Genomic DNA, 20699 nt, shown 5'->3' with positions numbered 1-20699 from the left:
CTTGCAGGAGAGGTGGTCTTTCGGGGCTATTTTTAATTGGGAATATTTAACCGAATATATTTTAACAGCTCTTAGCAACATCACCCACACCCAATAACGTGCAAGTTTGTTGTGGGACACGTTTTTCAAGCCGACAGGTGAAAACGGATTTGTGCCAAATTTAAAATTTCATTTTTAACCTTTGGGGCAAGAAAATGTAGCCCTTTAATAAATGATGTTTTTGTCATGAATATTGCAAGAGGAAAGAGTGGCAAAGCAAATCTATTCTGATCAGTGCATCAGCTCATTTGGTGCTTCTGTCTTATTCAGTTCTCAAGGACACAAAGGACCACTACAACAGTACACCAATATATATTCAAATATGTCAGTAATAAAACTTGGTAGAGGGGAGTTTTAGCTTTTTTGTGACATTGCTGTTGATGCTGTTTTTGCAGCTTTCTATATGTGACGTGTTGCAGGTTAAATAGAGACAAAGCTTCACTGCAGACTTAACTAAATAAACTTTGAACTAAAACCTTTAGTACAAAACCAGCAAACCCACTTTTATTTTCCACAATGCCCTTTTTATGAAGGTGCTTCACTAAGGTACATAACTACCAGAGCCCAGCTACCAGCTGTGTGAAGGTGATGCTAATCCTGCAGCTTCCCTTGGTAGCACCAGGCCTGCATGTATCTCTCCTCCATCAGCTGGAGGACTCCATCTGTAATCGATACTTCATTCCCGGCAGGTCAGTCTTGCAGAGACAATGCTGAAATCTGCCGCTGCAGATCACAAGGACACTGAGCTGTGGGACGGCGGTACATGCAGCGTCATGATCGCTAACACAAGACTTGGCTCTGGGTAAGGTCAAATGAAAGTGCAGAGCTCCAATGCTTTCCCATGTGCAGTCAACACAAAACAACTGATTAATCATTCAATTAGAGCTGTGGTATTATTTCAAGCTCTTTAAGTCTCAAACTGCTACAGAATAAGAGCCGACTACGAGAGTCAAGAACGTATTGTTAAAAGCCTTAGAGGAGAGAGCAACAACACCTGCTGTCTCTGAATCTGATCATTGGTGCTGCCTACAAATAAACAAACAAACAACATCAACAGCCCTCCTCTCCAGTCAAGATGCAGGGACAGCAGCGCACTCCTCTCTTTTTGCTTTTGGCAACTCATCAAGCTCGTCACCATTCTCTCACAACACAACAAAACACATCCTCCGCACAGGCTATGTGCTACGCCGTGAGGCAAATAGACTGAGGAGAAAGATGTAGAGAAAAGAGAGAGTGAGTGAGTGTGTGTGTGAAAGAGAGAGAGAGAGAAGGGGCCTCAGAGGATAACTTGAAGAGCTTTGAGATGTTCTGCCTGCCAAAGCTCAGCCACCAGTCAGCTTGCACGCGGGGCCTGATGCAAAGCCAGTGGCTGTGAGCAGAGAGCTCCCGAATTATCTGCAGTAATTTGTTATTTTCTATCTGGCATTGAGAAGCAGATAAGGGTTCCTGGGGTGGGGGACGCTGGAGGAGGGGGGCAGTAGATTACTGGTCTGTGGAGTGTAATTGATTTTGGACTGGGGTGGAGGAAGGGGATGGGTAAAAGCATGTAAAATAAATGTGTTTTTTAGTATCTCACAGCATCCACAGACAGTGGGGAAAGAGGAGGCGGGGTGTGGAGGCTTTCTTATTGGATTTTAAAGTTTCAGAAAATCTCCAAGTGGTGATTTTTTTATGCAGCTGTCTTATGTCTCTCAAGCACATGTACATGTGCAAAAACACACGCATACATACATATGAATGAAACACAAACCACATACACTAAAAATTATGTTTTCCAACATACACAACTCTGCACACACACACCACAACTATATGAGGGGTGTACAATCGTATATCCATACATAAGAATGAAAGGCACCAAGACAAGACACTACCCGCCTATTTGTACTGTACCTTCCCATCTGAAGCTAAATGTGTGAGTTCTAAATCCTGTGCACTGTCCAGCGGGGGACCTGCTGCGCGTCAGACTGTCTCATGACTGTTGATTGGCAGCGGGATTAGCGGGAGGCTGCCTGAGCCTGTATAGGAGGCTCAGGGTAATAACACAGATGATTTATGGAGCACATCTCCCTGCCTGTCCGAATCGCCTCTCCTCCGCCCAGCTGGTTAACCCCCCCTACACACAAACACACACACACACACACACACACACCTCGCCGCTTCCCACTCGGATGAGTTTCTCACAGAGGTAATCCTCACACGGTCCCCCTGGCGCAGGCAGCCTCCAGCTGGATCCCATGCAGAGATGTGGCTTCACTGTCTGCGTGGACACCCACCGCACAGCTGCGCACAGGGGCCACGCAACAGGCAGGGTAGAGCTGTCCACAGCTTGGCTGAGGATTTTGATTAATTCACAACACGGAAAATGCAAAAGAATAGAAATACATATTCACACACAAACACACCTTTCCAATTATTACTAAAGAATACTTCTCCATCATTATCACAAATGCTTTACTTTGAGGATGATAATGTGGCTGTAATATCTTCTTAAATGAAAGAAGATTTCTTTTATTTTACTTTCTTTTATACCCCTTATGTAATTTGAGAACCTGGTAATTACTGCAAGCCATTGCTGACTGCAGGAGAACCTGGAAATTAGAGTCCATACACTGAGATGACTTATAAATGTTATTTAAAAAAAGTAAAACACAAAAAAGTCTCTATAACTGCTATATTGCTGTAGTCAACCTTATCATGAATAATAATTCATGTCACCCCCACAAATGACAAAACTTAAAATCAAAGCATGCAATTAAAGATACAAAGCTTTTGCTAATTAGACAAGGACTTTTTATTTTTAAGTTACAATCTCTAACTATAGTGTAATCAATCTGTGTAACCATTGAAATGTAACAAATTAACACATCCTTGTGGTTCCTATTAACAAACGACAGCGGCCCTCTCAGTATTTAAAAAATATTTCTTTGCATCGTTAAATAATGATAAAAAAAACCATAATGAAAAAAAAAAAGAATACCACACATACTTCTACATACTTCCTCCAATGACTTGTCTGGAGCTCAATAGCTGTGGGTTGGTTCCTGCCTACTTTATTTGTCTGCTGTAACAGCTGGCCACAGTTCACAGGGAGAGACACAGAGGACAAGTGCAATCTATTCTAATTAAAGGCAGCAGCCAAGAAGACGAAGTGAAGCAGTAAATATTTGTGTGGCCGAGCTCCAGGGAAGCAACAAATTGGAAGGAGCTTTTTTTTGTTTTGATTGTGGTGGAGGATATTTTTGGGGTCATATGACATTTCACATTCATGTCATATGACTGTAGGCTGAATATGAAGCATTTTTACTGCAGGACGTTATGGTTGAACATATTATCTTGGCAGATACGAAAAGCCATAATGACAGTACTTGGTCGGTTTTTGTGAAGTTACATTGCCTTGGTGAAGTAAGTGTTCTGGGAAATGAAAATCTCAAAAAAAGAAGATTGAATGAAAGCTCTGTTCAGCTAAACAAGAACCCTAGGAGACACATATGCCTGATGGCCTGACCATTATTAAGAACCATAGGCATTCTAGTACAAGTTGCAGTAGAAGCACTTCTGCAGTCTAGAAGGGCTCCAAAACAAATATTGTCTTGTTTGAGAAACAACAAAAGTCTTCACACTAAAATGAACATTGACAAAATAAATAGCTATTGACATAATAGTTATGGGTAGTGTAAGACCACTGTACACTGTGGTAGCCATGGAAATGATTCAATCATAAATTGGACTGGGAAGCAGTAATCAGTCTGACATTGATCAGGCTTAAATGTACAACCCCCTAAATGCAAAAACCATCTTCATATTTTTAATAGTACCAGGTGTATTCAAAATGAAGACAGATGAAACATACTAATAAGACACTATACATGTTGTACAAATTCCTAGAAATGGCTAATTGCATAGAATTCCATCTAAACAACAGATTGCAGAAGACTGAAAAAGCTGCTTTGACACTTACTCCACTTCCTTGATCATTTAAGGAATCCTTTGTTGCCTAGCAGCAGCGTGATTAACTGCTTTCAAATATTACAATGACATCTCAGTGCGTTTTACAGTACTATAATGTCTGGTCTAACTAGGCAAATTAGTATTAACAGTATTGTATATTTGGTCTGAACACCACGACATGACAATATGGAGGAGATTGAGCGTTGAACAAAGGATGGGATCAATTCTCCGGATGAGCGTGAATAGTTAGAGCAAACACAAGAGAACTCCTGACAACTTGAGGGTTTTTTCTGCGGAAAATGTGGATCCCGTAATCCTCTCTAGAGGTGTGAGATATTCTCGCTGAAGCTTAGATGGGTCATGGTTGCATCGGCTTTCGGTGGAGGTCTTTTTCAAAGAATGATTTTGCAAACCCAAACGTGGAAAAGTGAGCTGCAAACCTTGAAAAGCTGCTTCATATAAAGTGAATAAAACATTGTTACATTTCAGACAACAAAGAATGCAGCTAGTGCCTTTTTTTACAACACAGCTTGATGCTGACTTTCATGTTTTGGGTTTCAGAAAAAAAAAAGTTAGGCCTTGTCCCCCTCAGTAGTCTAGAGGCCGGACACAGACGTCTGTGACTGAGTCACTGGAGTGTTAGCGAGTTTTCAGTTTTTGTTTACTGATACATCAACCTGTATGCCATATGGACTAAGTTAACTTGGTATAACCTTCATATGCAGTGTTTCTTTTTTAACAGCTTTAAAAACTTAAATTATAAGATATACTAGCAATCATCAAAAACAAAATTAATCAACCATCTACTTAACAGCATTTCCCTTGATAAGTAAGTGCACAAAAAGAGGCAGACTTAAGATCTTGAACTTGAACTCCATGAAGTGTTTGGGAAATGAAGACTTTCGATTTACAAGTGACTTTCTAATGACGGTATCTGTGATTTAACTTAAGCCTCACACCTCAGTACCCTTACCATCTCTGCAGACTGGAAAATGTGAACAGGAACTGAGAATCCACTAGAAACAAGAGCTGGAGAGTGCGGCAGAGGACAGGAAGGAATGATGGTGGGAATGAAATACAAATGGGGAAAAATACAAACAGAGAGGCACAGAGCTCCCCAGCCCGTGGTGGCAGTGGACTGCTCCACTGCGTCTGCGCCATGTGTTTATCAGTCCCATTAATATGTATGGGTTTTAGAGGGGGCTGAGACCCGCTGGAATAAGAAGACGACCAGACGCTGGAAGACGCTGGAGGAGAGCTGCGGAGAAGGACCCAGACTTGCCGCCCCTCTCCCCCGACCCTAACCCCACCCCACCATCCCTCAAACCTGTTCAGACAGCCACTGCAGCAGTTGCACAAAACATGAATCCAGGAAAAGGGATGGGGGAGCGTGAGTGAGTGTGCTCACTGCTGTAAAACACAAAAATTAGGGCCTGTCCTCCGAGCCAAGTTCCAAAAGAAGAGAGGATGGGTGGGTGTTGGGCAGGTGTGGGGGTGGTGAGGGTGGTTGTGAGTCTTAGCAACCGCATGTCCTAGTATGTCTCTTTATCGCACACCTTAAGAAAATTTCAAATGGGGGTTCAGCAGTTGCCCCTGGGTATTGAGTTGATGACCTGAAGTGCAGTGCAGACAGGGGACTCAGTCCAGCGCGGTTCATTCTCATGAAACTCTCCTTACTGCCCCCACCTCTGGATCTTCATGTTGGTAACAGGTCTACTCACCGGCCTCTCTCCCATACCGCTATATGCTCCGGAGCTATAAACAGATGCATTTAAACACACACACACACACACACACACACACACACACACACACACACACATAGTAAAAATGAGGACATCTCAGAATATATGTATGTACTGTATGTACACGTCCAGGCCTGCATAAAATGCCAAGACCTGCATAAAGTTTAAATTATGTATCACCTGGAACCACAAAAATGTTTGCACACACACACACACACACACAAACACATACACTCATTACAAATACACCGAAGAATACTATGCTATGACTCAATGTTATATATAAATAAATAAGAGGGAAAAAAAGCTTAGCTGGAAGAAATAAACAGTGTGGCTTGTAACACAAATCCCCTTTAATCCAGCAGCCTCCATTCGGACTTGATTCGGTAGCGGGTGCATTAATATTCTTTGGGAGAAGGTAAAAGGCCTCACCCACAGAATAACTGATTCCCTCCTGTTCTTTTTTCCCCCTAAAAACATAACTTGTTCCAGGTATGCTCAGACATATCTGGGCATAGCGGCTGTGGCCGGTTATCTCTGCAGTCCGTGTTGCAAAGACATCCACTTTTCTCTGTGTGAGAGAGAGAACCACACAGCACTCAGCAGGCCTACGCCTGGACCGGCAGCAATCAGAGTTTCCCAGCCCGATCCTCAGTCTACCAGCTTCATCACTGAAGCATCCTTGAGCAGACACTGAGCCCCGCCATGTTGTTCCCACTGAATAGGCTTGGTGTTCTGTACAGCTGCCTCCTCCCCCTGGTAGGTGAACATTAGCTGTAAAGTGCTTTGAGTGCTTGGCAGAGGAGAGAGGCGCTATATAAAACGCGGCCCATCACGCCTCCGGATCTCCAGCCTGCCTGCCAGTCAGCTCTCTGGTGGGTAGCATCGGTTTCCACCTCCAAAGTCCCTCAGCCCTCCGTGCAATCTCTCTGCTCCCTGCACCCACCCGCGTCCCTCCATCCCTCCCTCCCGCCCGCCCAGCCGCACCCATTACCAATTAACTTCCTACGTGAGAGCAGCCACTCAGCCACTTAGCGCTGGAGCAGAGGGAGTGGCAGGAGAGAGAGAGAGAGAGAGAGAGAGAGAGAGAGAGAGAGAGGAAAAGCAATTAATCTATTAGTTTATTTTGTCAGTGTTAACCCTCCTTATAGACAGGCACTACTGAAATGAATGTGCATACTTAAGTGTCACCATGGCGATGAGAGGTGTGCCTGAAGGTGCCTCTGAGTGATCAATAGCAATCACAAACGCAAAACACAAAGCTAAACAAAATAAAACAAGAGTGCTTTTTCTCCCGCGGGCGGAACGTGGACGGACTTAACAACCTGGGGGCTTCTTGAAAAAACGGTGAGAGGTGCCAGCGTTCGGAGTGACACGCATCGATCCTTTGAAAGCATTTTATGGCGAGCGCCATTGATTAGCGCAGAGCATCATTAGGGTGCAACTGACGAGGGAGAGGAGCAACCTTTCATGTGCAGAACTCGTCTAAGGGAGAAGGTCGTAAAAGCTGAGCTTGTCCAGATCAAGGGCTTTAAAGGCCATTTTGTTTACATGTGCTGTCTGTTTTTTTTTTTTTCACATGCATTCACTTTAATGGCATTTTGCCACACCGCGTTGCCCGTTAAAAGGCCTTGCCGGTGTTTGATGAACTGTCAGCAACCTCCATCTGTGCCGGTGAATGCGTGCGTTTGTGTCTGTCACTGTTTACGCCGCTATTGTTGTTGTTGTCACTGCTTTTTTCATATTGCAAATCTATTTGCTGATAGAGTAGAATAAAAAACATTGCCCACAGGTGATTTAAAATATTGCACTGTGACAGGTTTAGTGATGATAAGCAATCAGATAGTTGGCAGCGCTTCTATTTTGTGACTGGAATTATTTTGATGATAAGCAGGGAAGGGAGACAGTTGCGCAAACCATAGCAGCTCTGATAAGCAGCAGAAAAATAAATGGCAAATAACCGAGTCTTTCATTTCTGTCTTTATATGTACTGGCCTGTGGTGGCAGCGCAGCATGTCAAATCAGCTGTACAAATTAAATATTAATTAGTCTCGCATTGTTTTTCATTTGCAGTTTGTGTGTGGCTTTCTGGAGAATAACCTCTCCCTCCCTCTCTTTCTCTCAGATATTTATGGGGCTGTTAACAGATAACACAGTGGTACCCCAGTCTCTCTCTGTCAAATTGAGAGGGACAGACACAGGTTCCGCCACAGGCAGCAGGGCCATAACAGGACAAGATGCCAATTCCACTTAGAGGATCAGGGATCAAATGAGCCTCTACCTGGTTAACACCACCTCTTTTCTCAAAAGATTGAGACTGAGACTGAGGACCAGACACTTAGGCATGCTCCAAAAGACATGGCTGACAAAATTCAACTTCACTTCGCCATCCGTTGTCAACTGTTCCCCCAAACCCCACTCCTTTCCTCTCCTTTCATCTCTTTATCTCCCTCACAGTGGTGGCGGTCTGCATGATATACATAGAAGGCTTGGAGGCTCACCAAACTGGCAGATGTATCTGTTGCGTGTTTTGCAGCGCTGATCGTTCCAGTTGAAGGCACTGGCAGCCTGCATCTCCACACAGTTCCCAAAGCTGTGGACACAGAGGAGAGAGGGACACCCAGTGGTCAAAACAGGACACTACAAACAAAAAGCAAAACTTCTCGGGAGAGTAGAGAACTACAAAGGCCAGATGAAAATCGTGATTTATCAATGTATTCCTTTGATCCCTGCTTTTGAACTAGAAACTAAGTCAACTGGAAAAAGTAACTTTTTTTCAATGTACAGCATGAAAGTGTTTTTCTTCAATTGTTGGAGTGGCCTCAGGTCTGAACATCTCAAGTACTTTCTATCTTTCTCCACCCATCACCCTATTCTAACACACACACACACACACACACACACACACACACACACACACACACACACACACACACACACACACACACACACACACACACACACACACACACACACACACACACACACACACACACACACACACACACACACACACACACACACACACACACACACATACATACCCTAGGTTATCAGGCTGTCCAAAAGCAAAGCTGGTGAAAGCAGGACTCTCTCCAGTGTCCCAGCGAAAGGCGTCCTTCAGGGTCTTGTAGGTAAGTCCTGAGACAGAAGACAAACCTTGAGTTCATATGGCAACCAAACCATAGAAGGTATCATCAATCACAATCGTTCGTTGATAGATCATTTAATAAATAATAAATAGACACAAGAAATATGCAAACATACAATTATTCAAATGGGACACATTTCAAAGAATTGATGCTTAAGAACTACTCAAAATAGCCAAAGGATGCTCCAGTCTAAACCATTGTCTCCATGAAGTGTAAACTGGGTTACACACTTAAAGAATAAGGACAAGGATGTTTTAAGTTGCTTACTGCGGGTCTGCATACTCACACAGTCCTCTAGCTGGAGGACGAAGGGGAAGTGTGTGTACTCACCTATCCAGAAGTTCCTCGTCTCAAAGTCAGGGTCTGTCACCTCATTGGTGGTCTCCAGCTGGCTGAGGTAAAAGGCCAGGATGTCTTGAACCTTTTGATTGTGGATTTGAGCCAGAATACCCCCTCTCTCCTGGGGTCAGAACAACAAATCCACAAATAACAACAGCCCATACAGTGTGAAGCACCATTTTGGCATCAGTCATATACAGTCAGTCAATACATGTGGAAGTGAAAACACATTTTAATAATGCCAATCGGATCTATAGTATCATTTGTCTTAGGCAAAGGATACATGAAAAATGCTCAAATGAATTCAAGCGCGTACCACTATATTTACTACTTTGTCATTAACCAGTTTAGGTAGTCCACTAGAAGCCTGTCAACTGATGTGAGAGACACATTACCTGACAGTGCAGCTTGGCTGGGTAGTATGCCTCAGCCTCTGAAGACACCATGAAGCATTCTCCATCAATCTGCACATCACAGCTGTGGTAGGGGAACTGCAGCTTCTCTACACACAAATATCAGATATAGTATATAAAAATAGTAATGCACAATAGAAATACACCAAAATAAATACACAATAAATGCACAAAAACCTTTATAAAAATAGTAATACACAATATGCAGACTTCTCTATAATGCACAAGTACTCACAGATCATACACACACATTTTGATACATTTGATGTTTTTGAAGATAATAATTAAGTGTCTGTCTTGTATGATTAATGTGCTGTTAAAGTTCCCACAAACACATTATGGCTTGAAAACAGAAGGCACAGCTGGGTTTTCTGACTCGAAGCACATGGAACTGATGTTACAAGGCCCAGCCCATTTTAATTATAGACAGTGCCCTCTGGGAAAGAAAGAATTTTGACATCAAACATCGGAAGCCTCCCCCCAAAAAGAATACAGCAATGGAACAGTGAGGGGAAAGTGAGTGGGAAGATAGAGTCGTCACCGCGACTGGGATAGCTGTACCACTCACCAGCACACTGGGCTCCACCGTAGCCGATATTGCACTGACACGAGCACTCCTCCTCTCTGTACCGCCCATGGACACACTGGACACTACAGCGCACTGGCCAACAACAATCAATTATTCATCGAACACAAGCAGGTCACCACACCACACGGCACTCTGGCTGCACAACACACTGTACGTCTTTAAAGTCATGACACGCCATTATGTGACAATACGGTCGGGGCAGCTACTGTGATGCTTCATTAGGGAATGAGGTGGGACAGAGTGGTGAAGATGGAGAGAGGCAAACTGTCAGTTTAGTGAGTAGGAAGTGAGATTAGGCTATGGGATAGTGGGAGCTGACAGGCTTGCAGGGTGATGTTTTGGGTGTGGGGTAGCAGATGGGTGGGGGGATTTAAGCTGGTACCCTGGCAGAAGCGGCCGGTGATGCCGGGGGAACAGTGACACTGGCACGAGGAGATGTTCAGACGACCGCGCTGCCCACAGCTCATCCGACACGGGTTGCGTGGAATCTCTGCAGGGACACACACACATACACGCACGCATACATTTACACATATGTAATTTATAATGTCATTGAATGTATACCCATAAACACACACACACACCTCCCCCACACACACACACTCAGAAGCAAACACAGGGTCAGTCCCAGTCACTCAGTGACAGAGGACAAGAGACAGCCCCTTTCATAGCACACATGGCTTTTTCAAAAAATACCTTGACACTATTTATCATTCACAATCATGTGGAATAAAGAAAGCATGTGTTCATCTCTCAGTGTGCGAAATAAACACAGCCTTACTCAATTAACTATAAATACCTTGGAGTAAACTTACCGTTTCAAGGAGGGGGTGACTAAAAAGCACATGACACCTTGTGCCAAAGTGGATAATGGTTAAGGAGGAGGCACAGACAGTTCATAACGACTAATTCATTAAAACCTTGGACCTGAGGGTGTGATGGTGCCTCTGCAGTTTTGAATAACATGCTCATCATAACACAGTCCATGGATTGAACTTGACAAGGGCGGAGGTAATGTAATCTACCAGAAGGTTTGGAAATGGTCAACTAAACTAACTACTCTGAATCAATGTAAATCATTGTGTACTGAGAACAGGGTTAGTTATGGATAACAAATATTGATTCAAATCAGATTTGAGCTGATCATCTGGGAATCTTACCACAAAGTCCCCCAACATGGTTCCAGAGCCTGAAGCAGCCAGACATGGAGGAGGTGCAGAGGGAGCAATCGACTCCAGCCTTGTAGGGCCCCACAGGCCGGCCATTCACCTCCCAGTTCCCCCTGCACACAGACATGGTGCCTGCACATGAAACCAGTTAGCAGTGACTGGAGAAAGTCTTGTCTTCAAAACATGTATTATTTGCTTCATGACATATTAGAGCAGGCGATTGAAAATGTAATTAAGATGGTTTCAGGTGGAACTAATGTGAGCACATTTTAAGAAAGTGACGCTTCAAAGGTTCTTCAGAAAGCTACACAAAGAACTCTTCATCAGAGGGTGCCAGGTCAACTCTTTGTCAACATACTGAATAACCACTTTTCTTCTGAAAGTATACAATCCCATCCTTTTAATACATTTAAAGTAATGAATGCATAAGTTGTCAGCATTTGATCATGACATTTTTATACTACATCGCACCAACCACCACACCAGGAGCAGTGAGAAACAGAAGTCTTTTCTGTCCTATCAAACCCAACCTGTGAGCTGTTGACTGGTTTGCTCACCCGGGGGAGTAGGCACACACAAACAGGTCCCAAAGCGAGCCTCCTCTCCTGCACACATGCTGAGCACAGCCAACGTGTCTGGATGTGGCCCACACCAGCTGCAACACAGTGATAGTCAGAGGAATGGTCATCACCTCAACACAATACTCAACCCTGACATTTGTATTCATGTTATATCAGATGACCGATTAAGGTCATTAAGGTCCCGAGCTCCTGATTGCTTTTACCACAAAGGCCCTAAGAGAGAAATGACTACCAATCCAGGGTCTGCATATTTTTGGTGATGACTGCATGGCAGGGCATGCACTCAGTGTAACATGTGCATTTCTCATCTGTTGAAATGTCACATGCACACACATCCATGCCAAATCATCCAACCTACACTGAATCTGTATCTCAGATTCAGGAAAAAAAGCATCAGAGCACAGACTTCAGCTCATCATGCAGTAAACAGGAAGTGACACGGCTGAGCTGCCCAACTCAATGCGATGAGGAGAGCACACTGAAGCTGAGACAGCCTGTCCTGCGGCTCAGACACACAGGATCTCATCTAAAGCTTTGCGTACCTGTGTGTAGTGTTGACAGGTGCTGTTCTCCCTACACTGACCGCCCAGGTAGACGTAGTCCCGGCCTTCGAGAAACCAAGAGTCGATGACCTCGGTGAAGGAGGCTTCTCTGTGAGCTGACTGATGGGTGTTCCAGCCCACGTGCCCCAGGCTCTGCTCCTGTTCGGCAGTGTCCAGGGAGCAGGAGGCTGCCCATTCCCTGGCTAGGAGAGCCAGCGGCTCACTCCACTCCTGGGAAGGAAAGTGTGGGGTGGAGGTCAAGGTGGGACAGGTTACTACTGGGTGGACTCTCTGTATACACATGTACACACAGTCACATAAGATACACGTGGAAAACAAAAACATGGCACAGGGGACCCAAAGGGCCGGTTTCCAGTCTATTGTAACCTGAAGTGGTCTTTTTATCCAGGGATTCTGTTGTGTTCAAGAGGGCCCACACAAAAACCTCCTCACTTCTCGAGTCAGCCGCTGGAAATCTAGGAAGGATCTAGAATCCATCTGAAGTTACACTTCCAAAGAAAATCTTGTGTTCAGAAAAATGTCTGATGAATGAACTTATCTGCTTTTACTCTCAACGGAGAAGTATATTTTTGGATATATTCTAACTTTAAATCTTCGAGTTTTAAGTCCTACAGCTTAGGAGGGGAAATGCTTAAACTCAATTTGACCCAAAGTATTCCCTTAACCCTCTTTCAACCAACTGCGCGTGTTTCATGCTAATTAAAACTGATAATGGTGTGCTGGGAAGGACTAGTCTTGCATTTAAACTAAAAGAAGGGTTCTATAATCAGCCTGTGTATAAGGGGCCCGTGGAGTGTGTCCACAGAAAGGCTAAGGATGTGGAAGAACATGTATAGATGTATAGAACACAATATATGTCGTTGAGTCATGTAGATCTAGTAAGGGATATACTCACACACAAAGAAAATTGGGAAATATACACATGCATGTGTATGTGCACATGCACACAAATGCATACATGCATACACACCCTCTCTAACACACATATTCAGAGAGAGAGAGAGAGAGAGAGAGAGAGAGAGAGAGAGAGATCTCTAACAGGCACTCTGACAGGCTCTTGTTCTGATGCAGCGTGTTTAGCCGATGAGAGAAGAGTGCTGCATTGAGCGGTATAAAAGGCACCAGACAGGCATCTATGCCAATTCATGACTTCACCTTCTGCTGCCCTTCACACACTGGACAAATTATCATCCTTATTTTGGACCTGGCACAGTGACTGCATAAGAAGGGTGCCAAACCTCTTGGGAGGCTGCAAGCTGATAGCTCAGTGGTTCCCAAAGTGTGGGGCAGGGGGGCGGGCGTGGAGTTACAGCAAGGGGGGCGCGGGTTGAGGTCTTAAAAAATGGAACAAGAACCCTAAACAACCAACTACTGGTCAAATGAAGTATGGCAGTGCTCTCACAGCATAGTAGCCTGGAACTAAGCAGTTTGGTGATGAGTCTATAGCCCATTTGTACTTGTATAATGTGGTCAGGGCCTGTTGTTTAGCCTATGTGTCAGAAGGGATAGCCAGCCTAATTATTAACACAACAGACACACATTTAAAATGAACATGGAACAATACATAGCCAATGATAAAACCCATTTTAAACCAGTGCTCTGATCAAATAAAATAAAAAAATGTTTAAAGGATTACATATTCTAATAAGTTTAACTTAACATTTATATTTACTCATTTGGTTGATGCTTTTATTCAAAGCAAGGCTTAGGAGACCTGTGGAGTAAGCACTAAGAATTGAACCTATTCAATATGACAAAGTGCAAGGAGATCAGGTATCAGTATCAGTAAGACGTGAGTCTTCAAGCGATTCTTAAAGATAGAGAGGGATGCCCCTGCTCTGATAGCATTTGGTAGCTCCACTATCGGTAGAGCACAAAGAACAGTCTGGACTGAGACTGCCTTGTGTGTGGGGCTGGCAATGCCAGTTGACGTTCCTTGGAGGGATGCAGTGGCCAAGTAGGAGCATAAGCCTGTGTGATCGAGCTCAAGTAGATGGGTGCAGACCCAGAAGACACCATGGGTTGCCAGATGAGGTCAATGAGCAGTGGAGTGTCATGTGCCCTTTTCTGTACTTTAACTGAATGATGAAATTAAATTGAATATGTTAGCTGTTCAAATATTGAAACAATGTTTAAGATTGGGTTTTAAAATACCCCAGCAGTCTTGCCTTCAAAAATATCTTATCTGATGCTTTTGATCTGATGCCCACCACATGACTGTGTCTAAGTGCTTAATTTACCACTCTTTCATCACACAGTCAAATGCTTGCCCATGACTTCCTGCCCTCCCTTCCTGCTCTGTGCTCCTCCAGTGAAGTGTCACAGATAATCTAGGCGGAGCAAGGCAGAGCCACTGAGGCAAAACTGGGGAGATGTTGAAGGTTGGAGGTAAAATGACATGAAATGAGATCAGCTGGAGGGAGCACTGCTGGGGGGGGGGGGGGGGGGGCTGCATGGGACAGATGGTGCCACACGGCCACACCCTGATGGCAGTTTGGTGGAGTGATGGAGTAGATCTAGCAGAGTTACAGAGAAAGCAGCCATGTGACGATGTGAACACCTCACAAAAAAGGAAACGCAGGAAAATTGCTGTCCAACTCTTTGCCAGTATTTCACACCAAACACAAGTCTACCACACTACCAACATACTGTGATAGGAATTACAACAACACGTCCTGCCAGTTTCACAGAAGTGTGAATTGAGTTTGTCTGCTAGTTTGTCCCAACTCTTCTGTGATGATGAAAGAGTGAGCGAGAGCCCCTCAGAGCACCCCTAAGCATGCCAGTGTCTGTCACAAACTCTAATGTGTTTGACCCCGTCCCATCTCCTGACTGCTGAGTGGCAGCTAAGTGTCTGGCCCCAGTCAACGTGAGACGTTTCGGGGTGGCCTGTCGCCATGGAAACACCTGTCACCACTCCAATGGAGAGTGTGAAATCATGGAGCGGGTGGGGAGGGGAATGTTGTTTCCCGCAGATGTGGTTTCACCACGGGGGCCCCCCAAGAACAGGTCCCATTTCAGCAGCCTGGGAGACAAGTCTGAGGAGGGAGAGTAAAGTGCAGCGGGAAGGGTCTGTGTCTGTGTGTGTGTGTGTGTGTGTATGAGTGGGTGTGTGTGTAGTGGGGGACCATGTAAAATGGTCCAAGCCGAAAAAGACATGTTAGTGCGAATCAATGGTCGAGTGAGCCATCCGACTGACCCATTCCACCCCCCCACCCCCCAACCCTACCATCACCCAGTTGAAGAGCCTGAGCTCTGTGCACTCTCTCACTGGAGAGCTGAGGCCTGCTGCCAACTAGCCATCACCTAGAGGACTCCTCTCAATGAGGCGCTGGGGCCTGTCAGAGCGCATTCAGCTCCCCTTCTCCGTGCCCGGCTTTCACTCACTCGTGTGTTGCGGCCGCGCTGACCCCCTCCAGTGCACAAAATGAATTAAAACAGCCAAAACACATCAGTGTCAATTTCCCCTTGAGTGACTTCTGATGGATCCACATGAGGGATAACAAGAGAATACGGGTGAAGAATGCGCTGAAGGCGGGGAGACGGAGGAGGGCGGCGGTGAAGGGTGCTGTCTTGTTCTCCACTGAGATGCTCTTCTGCTTGCATGGAATTGCACAGTCCCCCCCTCCCAAGAGGACCGGTACGGGCTCTGTCTTTCCACCTCAGCTTCGCCTGTCTCAGCGCTGACAAGGCAGACAACGAGCGAACGGATTGTGATGACTGATCAAATACAAATCGCACTGTCAGATGCCCCAAAACAAACAAGGGAAACAAAGAAGAGGATGCGAGCAGATAATGATATACTATGTATAAACACACACATACACACATTTGTCCGACAAGGAGCGGCCGGGGAACAAAGAACACTCTGTGGTGACATCAACTACAAATTAGAGCAGGATGAGCACAGTTTTGTGACTCTTGTGTTTTTTGTGTCTTGTGATGTTGTTCAAACTCACTGAGAGAGAGAGGCTGTAGTCATTCCAGAGAGAGGCGAAGGGAAGTCATGTCACACCCCTAATGAAACATGCACAGCAATCCAATTTCAGGTGTCAATGTTCAGCAGAGCTCAAAATAAAGGGGCTTGGAGAAAACTGGGCTAAACTGATTCTGATGTATTGAACAAGACAAGGCACACAACAAAAACTGTAAGTTTGAGAGAATGGGTGAAAATGCATTTTTTTTTTTTGACAACTCATTTATTTTGATGTCACTAGAGCAATGTATAACAAGAGCAGAGCAAGATGCTGAAAATCTCTCACCCTTCAGAGCACACACACAACACACACAGTACATACACACATTCCTTTTCCATCTTCCATTTCCACACTAAATACATCTGAGGACTTTGCCTGTGCTTTTATTCAGCGTTTGAAGTTTGAATGAGAGGCACTAATTCAAAGGCCTCCCCCCTCCCCTCCATCCCTGCACCATTCTTCCAGCTACCGCTGTACTCCTCTCCAGGAACCACAGAAGAGGTCAACGCAAGAGAAAGAGGCGAGAAAAGAGCATCATTTGTGAAACTTCATGAAATTAGAGTATCTTATCTCCCACAGAGAGCAACGCTCTGAGCTCCCCGGAGAGTCTGTAATCTTTTTATAGCCACGGACAATCAGACGGCGCTTATGGATTCTTGTGCAAATATTCCTGAATGATAATCATAAGAGAGGGGGCCCTGCCTGGAGCCTTTTTAAATGTTATCTGTAAAAAAGCACTTTAATATCCCACTTCAACTCTCCAGGAGAGCCACTGTGGAGCTTTGCAGAAATTACCTGAAATGCAGCAGCCTTGAATACAAAGTGATGATGATCCTCCTTCCCTCCCTCTCTCCCTCTCTCCATTATCAGTCATGAGCAGATCCCCTCCAGTAATAAGTGTTAGTCCAAAATCAGTTTGGTACACAGTTGCATTATGTGTTCCATTAAAGACTTGCAAAATGTAATTAGGCCTTCAGACCTGAAATGCTTCAGGTGTCGGGAGAATAAAGAAATAATCTGAAGGAATGGCTTGTATCAGCAACACTTTTAAAGATGTTTCACTACCTCACTTAGTGCCCATTATTATCATGACAACAAATTCTTTGGAGAGATTTGTGTAGTTTCTATGAATGGCATTTGGTTTGCTAAGCAGTTCCTGCCAACAATGACTCAATCATCTGTGCCATTTGTTTGTAAAGGGTTTGTACGGGAAGCCCCTTTAGTCTACACAAGGCCCCCTAAAGTCCGAGTGACTCCAAGCCCCTGTGTATGAACAGTGGGGATTATCACCCTGGCCTGCCCTCATCTCACAGCTGTGCCCTAAGTGCCTCTGAAACACATGGGAGGGATATCACTGCTGGGCATATGGTTATTTCAATACAGGATCCTACATTTGAAAATAAAACCTTGGTCGTACTTTGAGACATATTTTGAGTTAATGGGAAAAAAAACCTGTGCCAACTGAGTGACCTCCGCCTGTGAGAGTCTGTCACGCGTTGTGAGCTCAACTGTTTGCGGCTTCGGGGTTTGAGTATCGGTGCCTATACAGATGATTCCATTAGCAAATCCCTACTCTTCCCAGGGTCTCTGGAGGAAAACTGCCCTTCTCTTTTCGGTGGCGGAGGAGGTGAGGGGTGAGGGGGGTGTCTGCTGCGGCATGGTGCATTAACCTCAAGGCTCCCTGATGGCAATCTGGCACCTTCCCAACGATGCAGATGGAAGGAGAATGAGAGAGAGAGAGAGAGAGAGAGAGAGAGAGAGACAGAGAGAGAGAGAAAGGGAGCGAGAGAGAGCCTGGGAAAGAGCACCAAGGAGTATTTCTGTCCCGGCTCTATTTCAGGTGACATTGCTGTGTTTGCCGGCAGACGCGACCCTGGAACTCACTGAACTGTTACAGCAGCCAGGGTGGCAGCATAGTCACTGGTGACAGTAGACGCTGAGCTTACGTGTTATGTCTGGCACAGTAAATCTCCCTGTTGCCTCTTTGTTCCTTTGACGCGCTGAGAGCAGAGCAAACGTGTGAGATGTTATTACAGCAGCTCTTCTAGTTAGCAGGGTTTCCTATTTTCAGGATGCTTCTGAATAATAATTCAGTGTGTCCGTGTATGTGTGTGTGAGAGAGAGAGTGAGTGTGTGTGTTTGTAAAAAAAAAAAATTAGATATGCGTGTGACAGCTGTTTATTTCCAGGAGAATATGGATAATTTCTGTCTGTATGCAAATGATCCACCTCTCCTTCTCTTCATCTGTAGTGCTGGGATGCCACAACATTCTCATTCTCGTCTGGGCAACAGAAGATTTGATGCAGAAATTCTTTTCCCAGCAACATGGGCAGTGATTGGTTGGGGTGGGGAGAGTATGACAGGGTGAGGGGGTCAGAGGTGACATGGTGGGGTGACAAAAAACAATTCAAGGTTCAGCTTCAGAGGCAAGGCCAGTGTTAAGTCATCCACAAACAGGAAAGACGGAAATCAATGCAAAACACAACCACAGACTGCAGAAATTCATCATTATTTAAAAACGTTGTATCAAAAAGTTTCCCCAACTCTTCCTTCCTCAGCTTGCTGCTGGTGCTGCTTGTCTTATTCAATGAGCAAAACCCCAAGCTCCGGAAACCACTTCTAAACCATAGAAAAGCTACACACTTCCCTGCTAGTTGGACCTCTTTGAATTCTTTCTGAATGGAAAGAAGGGGATTATCGTTCAATTGTTACATCTAGAAGCCTACAAGAGCATTTTGCAGGTTTAACAAATGCAGTAGTTGTCAAGCAATTGAAAAGACTGTCAGACACAATTTAAATTCTGTGTACGAGAAGCAAAGCTACCAACCATTTTCTGCATGTTCGCGGCCATAGGGCTGACCCGACTACGCAGTCTATTGTGCTGTGTAACAATCTGAAAATGCTCCTTCACCCCAAGCCCTAGAATAAAAGGAAAGCGCGCAATTACTTTACCGCTAGGACAAGTCTCCATGGAAACGACAAGCATGTAAAGTTGAAACACAGACAAGCTTAGTTTATGCAATGCATAGCCTGTGACGGTATACAAACATAATGTGTTTATTCATTAACTGTTCTTTTTTAAGTGCTCCACACTTTCAAGATTAGGGTTTGTCTGAATGTTGTCCTGATTTGTTTCAGTATTTAGACACGCACAGGACAAACCCAATTGTATTAATTATTTCTGTTAACATCAGTGTTAAACTTGGCAAAAGTTGTTAGGCGACTTAAAGTAAAATAACTTCAGGCACAGTCTAGCCTCCTACATGAGCATGATGGTTAACTTTTTCATCAGCGTATAAAAGGTTTTAAAAGTCTGTCTTTTGGTTTCTCTCGTTTCAAAAGCGTCTAAATTAAATAATTAACAGCTATTCGACCATTCACCATCGTTCGAGCTATTCGACCGATCACCTCGAATTGCATAAAAACTGGCTTACCCGTGGCAGGTGGATTCATTTCCTCTGGTCTCTCGTTGGATATCCTCGATGCCGAAGTGTATGAGTTTGAGATAAGTGCGTCAAATAGTAGAAGCAAACACGAAAGTCCATTCACTGACAACATTGTCGGTAGGGCAGACAGTGTGAGCACTACTAAGCTGTAACTCTTGACAGTCGTCCCCAATCACTCACTCTTCCTCCCCCAACACAAGTCTGCTCCAACCGTTTTTTTTTAGTCCACAGCGCGCACACGTCTAGGTGGACAAGCCACCTCTGTCGATGACAGAGACGGAAAAGCATCCTTAAAGCGCCAATATATAGCTACCTAGACATATAGTAGGCTATATGCCAGAAAATGTTGTGTCTGTCTATCTATCTGCCTGTCTGTTTGCTTGATGTAGACATTATATTAACTCGACCTGTTACTATTTCAACCTTTAAAAGAGTTCAGATCAAATAAACAATTATCAGAATCACTGGGACGCTGAAAAAAAAAAACATCTCTAAGAATGGAAACACTGAATGAAAATATTTGTCTTGAAAAGTTGGAGCCGAGATTATGGTAGGCAGCGAACCACTTATAGGTCTTTAGGCCCTAAATAAAAAAGATTACCTCACCACAAATTCTATTTTCTGGGTTATATTTATTACTGGAATAAGCTTTTATTGGAATGTATAGGCCTACAGGATTTTCTTGAATATGCTATTTACTGAAATGTGACAAACCTCGCCATAAAGAGAAACACA

At 44.5% G+C, this 20699-nt stretch overlaps 1 protein-coding gene across 1 annotated transcript; it reads right to left on the bottom strand.

Moving 5' to 3' along the window:
* Positions 1–1889: 1889 nt before the first annotated feature.
* On the bottom strand, positions 1890–20664 carry LOC105906450 (C-type lectin domain family 18 member C-like). The gene is made up of 12 exons (XM_031569300.2): positions 19953–20664; positions 19346–19437; positions 12521–12751; positions 11955–12052; positions 11389–11510; positions 10611–10718; positions 10208–10300; positions 9622–9728; positions 9218–9347; positions 8780–8876; positions 8237–8328; positions 1890–5745 (listed from the first exon to the last, which is right to left on the bottom strand). Exons 1-12 carry the CDS (start codon positions 20074–20076, stop codon positions 5708–5710), a joined length of 1332 nt encoding a protein of 443 aa, XP_031425160.1. The 5' UTR covers positions 20077–20664; the 3' UTR covers positions 1890–5707.
* Between the last annotated feature and the right edge of the window lie 35 nt (positions 20665–20699).

This window comes from Clupea harengus, chromosome 6 (assembly GCF_900700415.2).
Source record: "Clupea harengus chromosome 6, Ch_v2.0.2, whole genome shotgun sequence".
Classification (NCBI taxonomy): domain Eukaryota; kingdom Metazoa; phylum Chordata; class Actinopteri; order Clupeiformes; family Clupeidae; genus Clupea; species Clupea harengus.
This window is presented reverse-complemented; position numbering and strand designations above follow the sequence as displayed.